Raw genomic sequence first — 5,505 nt, 5'->3', positions numbered from 1 at the left:
ATGATGGATTTTAATTTCCTTTAAATGGTTATTAGTTTCTTCTGCCTGGAAACTAAAGACCTACCCTTATCACAGCAGTGGACCAATTTAAAAAAAAAAAAAAATTCAGTGCGTAGATAGAAAGCTTCCACAAGGCACAAAGTATAGTGTAAAAAAAAATAACATGAAAATGAATTGTGGTATAGGTTATCTACTTTTGTCATGTATAGCATACAGGCACATTGTTTTGTTTGTTTTTAAGCACAAATATGTGAAAATAATCACAGAATGCACTCTTTTGGTCTAAAAGAGCCCTGGGGGTTAAACCATTAGGTGTATGCTACCCATTTTTTTTAAACATACTTCCTCTATTTCCATTCAAAATTCTATCCAGGCCTGTTAAATTCACAACAAATATTTGCTGATTCTGAACAGCAATCAATGATTCAATTAAAAAAAATTGTTCCAAACAAGATCTCCTGTACAGAAAGTTGTGGTCTTAAAGTTTTATTTAAAAAGCGAGTCGGACCGAACATCATTGCTACTAAAACATGAGCAATAAGTTGCAGAGCTGGAAATTGTGTCCTGTAGATACTGAAATATCATCTTCATTAATGTGAACCAGCAGGGACCCAGGTAATGTGAACTGACATGATTCAGAATGCTTACAAAGGTATTTTAAAAATCCTAGGCTAATTGAAGCTAAAAATGACATTCCTGGTGACAGGTTACCTTTAAGAGCTAGAGATGCAAGAAAACACTCCAAGTTGGTAGGTACTGCCACCTAGTGGGAAGAACTGGTAGCACATTACAGCATAATTCATCCACTTATTACAGTGGCACATATCAATTGCAGAATTGTGAGCATTTCAATACATATATATCAGATCCATGCAGACTTTACGTTGTCTGTTTTTCAGGTTCTGGTGGTGTGGCATCTGCTATTGTTGCCAAATAGATCAGATTTCTGTGCAGAACTTGCTGATACCTGGAATAAAAGGGACATTGTAAGGAACCTACAAAACTGTCATCTGCTCTATAATGTATATTAATGTTTGGGAAGACTACAGTAAGTGTCACCTCATTCATGGGATAGGGCAGGAATATACCTATGGCACTCAACGCCCTCTATGTGAGCACCCAAGCACAGTTTGCCAGACAGGACTTGAGACAGCCCAGAATGTGATGCTCCCTGGACAGACAGTGGAGGGTAGCTACAATGATAATCTGAATATCTTCTTTTTACTGTATTTGGTGTCCTCAGGATGCCAATATGATCAAAAGCTGTGGCACAGCACATTTCCAATAAATAAGTGGGGTTTGCTTGTTTTGAAGGAGTGTGACATCGCTGAGATAGGAATAGATGTCAGATCATCCACACACCAGGAGTAGAGTCCCCATGAATCCTCCCTGGGAGTGACACGCTAGAAGGCTCTTGTGCAAGGGTTAACTGAGCTGATGTTACCCAGACAGAACGCAGAAAAGAGCTGTCCCGTTTGTTGTGTCGATTCTGGCAACAATGATCTTCAATATGCAATAGGAAACCCTTTATAAGCACACCCATTTATAAAGATGCTAGAAGGCTATCCTCACATCCGCACTAATAGAATCCAGTCCTTTAGAGAATGAACAGAGGTGACCTGGTGTCCTATTCAGATCAGGGAAAAGCATTCCTGTGATTGAGATTCCCCCCCAAATGTGATTAGGGAAAAGTGTCTGCATGGAAACTGTTGTTCAGTGTGGAAAATGAAATAATGATCATGTCAATTTCCTTTTGTGTCTGGATTTTTGCATGCTTTTTATTTATTTTTTTTACATTGAAGTCTATGGTAGAGTGATTATTTGCATCATAATGGGGATTTGATGCAGATTTTGGCTTGAACTGATGATGTATCAGGTGTAGCGTGCCAAAATTCCACATAAAAAAAACTCACGTGAAAAAACATGCGTATTGGATGGAGATTTTCCATGTAACAATTTGCAACGTGTGCAGATGGGGATCCTGGCAATCAGGAAGGTTTCCCATATCTAGTGTAGCCCTATGCTTTATTTGGGATAAAATCGTAGTGGCCCAGAAATTAATAAAGTTGGCATATATATCAAATAAAAGATTTATTAAAAGGCCCCTGGGACGTGGTGTAGCCGCAAGGTGGAGCTACTCCATTCCCCAGTTGTCTCTTTTGATCCCTCTTACCCCAGTCTTCAGCTTTTCAGACAAGTTGTGCAGCTGCTGTATGCTGGAGTTCTGCACACGTGCAGTAGCTCTGGTGATAAACCACATTGCAGTAGTAGCATTCACATCACAGAACCGTGTCTCCTCATACAAGTGTGTGCAGCCGCTGAAGGCTGGGGTAGGAGGAATCAAAAGAGGATTCTGGGACATGGAGTAGCTCCACCGTGCGGCTACACCACGCCCCAGTAGCCTTTTCATAAAATTTGTATATACACCATATAAAAGATTTATGAAGTTCTGGGTAACCACAGTTTTAGCCTAAATAAAGGCTACACTAGATTAGAGGAACCTGTCACCAGATCAACTTACTAGGTAGGTCTGTGATGGCAGGTTTTCTTTAACTAAAAGGCATGAAAAATTAAAAGAAACTTCTTTTAAAGAGTTACATGCAGTCAATGTGAATTAAGCCCAAGAGACCACAAAACAAGGAATGCAGGTCTTACTGTGAACACTCCACGGCTCTCCCCTTGTTCTGATACTCCACAATGCAGCGGATGAGTTGATCATTTTCATCTAACAACTGCAGAAAGATGTATAAGTAAATACAAGACACGAAAAAAGAAGATAAAACTATTGAAATCCTGTCAAGGTGTCTGAAGCGAAGAGGTGGGTGCAGTGTATAGTGGTGTAGTCACCTGATCCAGTGGATGTTCTATCACTGGTGACCTAAGACAACACCTAGAACACCCCCGGGGGCAGGTTATATCCAGCGACCCCACAAACCTCTCCCTGGCGGCCATAGTGCATGGTGAGAGCTCTCCCACCTCTAGGTCCCCGTCTACACCGCATGTACTCGCGATTTTCTCACCCGCTGCACGTTATCCTCAGGCACCTGCACTCGTCCGCGGAGCCTCTCTGGAACAAACACGACGGACATCTTCCATTCAGCCGTCCTCGCCTCCACTTCCGGCGCACAGTAAACACGTCACCAGCCTGCAGTGTGGTGACCTCACCGCTAGAGGCGCCGCCCTTATCCTGTAACGGCGGGCAGACGGCCCTTGTCATTCAGTGCCCGAGACGGCTTTTGGTTTTTAGCGCAGGATTGGATGGAGCAGCTTTGTGCTGTATATAAAGGGGCTGTATGCGTATATTGCCCATGTCATACATATGCGCCATGCTTCATAGCTGCAGTTTATGGCGGGATTTGTGATACATTGCAGTGCTTCAGGATTCTGTTTTGCTGTTTCTGTCTCCATATGCAGTCTGTATGCACTGTGAAAAAGTATGGAAAGACACAGCAACATCCATCCCCACCCTCCGCTGAGCAGTGACATCACAGGACAAGACGTCCTGACCATAGGCTGCTGCCATAAGGGAGGAAGAGTGTGATGTATCCCACTGTACGGCTCTTCTTAGTGAGCGGGAACACTAGTACATGTATAATAGGGGGCTACAGTCCAGTCAGTACCTCCAACTCCACACCACTTTTAACCCGATTGTATCTGGATAAAGGAGGCGGGCGGGGTTAAGTGAGCCATCAGCTCGCTTGGGTTGCCGCCTCCTGTCATTGGCATAATAGAGCCGGCTCGTTTTAGGAGATATCACTGCTGGCTCCATATTATACAAGTAATAGTGAGGCGTTCAGTAGCCTGAAGACCCAGCTCTTCTTAGTGAGCAGAGCCTAAAGAGCCAGCTCACTATGAAGAGCTGTAATTCCCGTCACTAGCGCTTACTGTGGGATAAGCTGTAGGAAAGGGCAGTTTGGCTCTTTTCATGAAGGTGGATCATTAGGCTCAGATCACTGGGGAAAAAAAAAACTGATTCGTCAGCTCACCTGGAGGCCACTCATCACTAGTACTGGTGTAATTGTATGAGAGCGATGGGCCAGTGAATAGGAGTGCACATGATGATCACTCCATGTCTCTGCTCACAACAAAGCAGCTGTCGGCAGCACAAACAAGCTCACATCATTCACTGAAAGGAGAGAAAACTCGGTCAGGAACCACACATCATCACACCGCTGCTCTCCATTGTGAGGATACATCAGGAATCCTCCTGAGCACGGTGTACAAGCCCAGTATGAAGGTGTAACTATACTCATTTTGTTAGCCCTTACCCCTAAAGAAGCCAGTTTACTAGTGAAACATGTCAGGTGCTAATTACCAACTGTTTTAGGGTGCGGTCACATGTCACGTTTAACGCATTTGCATTTTGTAAACAAGTGTTAACATCAACTCTCTTCAGCTTTTGCAATGCATTTTGTTAAGGGTGTGGTCACATGTCGCGTTTCAAACAGTGTTGAATACCTAGTAGTCCTCGTCAGGGCATATGTACATGCAATTTAGTTAGGAGCTCACTAGACTTTTGCCAGTACCATTGCAATGCCTATGTATAGAAGTTTACCTACAACATTCGTTGATACTCTATGAGTACACTTCATAGCACAAAGACTATAGGAGTGTTCAACTTGCTTGAACTGCCACAGCATAATACTCGGGCGTTGCACCTATAAAATCATACCTCCATACTGGGCTTGTGCACCGTGCTTTAGGGGGCTTTTTTTTTTTTTTTAGACAATTCATTATCTAGCACGCTGAGGGTCACTGTATGTTGATAACTCTTGACATTATTATAGTACACATGAGTCATGACTATATAGGCCCTCCTGTTGGAGCTTTCAGGATATTTATCCTAGTCACAAAACATTAAAAGTGAATTTATGCTCTGTACTCCTAACCAGAAAACTATGTGTACCAAACAGTCATAAATACACTTCCACATAGGACTTAAAGAGAACCCGTCATGCAAAATAACCCCCCTAAACTAAATATATTTTCATAAACTGCCATTAGAGAGCATTGCCTCTATCCCTTCATTGTCCCTCTACATGGCTGTAAACCTAAGCAATGAGGTCCTAAAGCTGTATGCAAATGACCTGTGAAATGTCCAATGAGTCATTAGCATATTCAAGCTGTCCACTCTATTCATGAGTGGGAGGCACAGCCACACCCCCAGTGCTTGACTGACAGCCTGTATAAAGATGTGAGGCTGTATAATGATGTGCTTCCTGGTGCTGGTGGCCACACCCCCTGCAGCCTGTGTGTGCATGTGTGTGTGTGTGTATAGGAGAGATACAGCAGCTCCAGGAGGCAGCCACGTTACAGCAGAACATGTCAGATTCATGTGTAGCTGATGTCTGTGTCTCTCACCTGTATATTAGGAGGATGCAGCATGTCAGCAGATGCAGCACACACACTAGCCATGCTTTACTATACATTACACACAGACATGAGCAGGGGGAGGAGAGGGGAGGGGTAACAGGGGTGACATCACTGCCTCTGACCATGTGACCA

The 5,505-nt window shown here is 43.5% G+C and overlaps 1 protein-coding gene across 1 annotated transcript; it reads right to left on the bottom strand.

Annotated features, from left to right (window-relative positions):
• Window positions 1-470: 470 nt before the first annotated feature.
• Window positions 471-3,242, bottom strand: SS18L2 (SS18 like 2). Its single transcript, XM_072117256.1, has 3 exons — window positions 3,021-3,242; window positions 2,656-2,732; window positions 471-967 (listed from the first exon to the last, which is right to left on the bottom strand). Exons 1-3 carry the CDS (start codon window positions 3,087-3,089, stop codon window positions 880-882), a joined length of 234 nt encoding a protein of 77 aa, XP_071973357.1. The 5' UTR covers window positions 3,090-3,242; the 3' UTR covers window positions 471-879.
• Window positions 3,243-5,505: the final 2,263 nt, after the last annotated feature.

Source organism: Engystomops pustulosus, chromosome 7 (assembly GCF_040894005.1).
Source record: "Engystomops pustulosus chromosome 7, aEngPut4.maternal, whole genome shotgun sequence".
Classification (NCBI taxonomy): Eukaryota; Metazoa; Chordata; class Amphibia; order Anura; family Leptodactylidae; genus Engystomops; species Engystomops pustulosus.
This window is presented reverse-complemented; position numbering and strand designations above follow the sequence as displayed.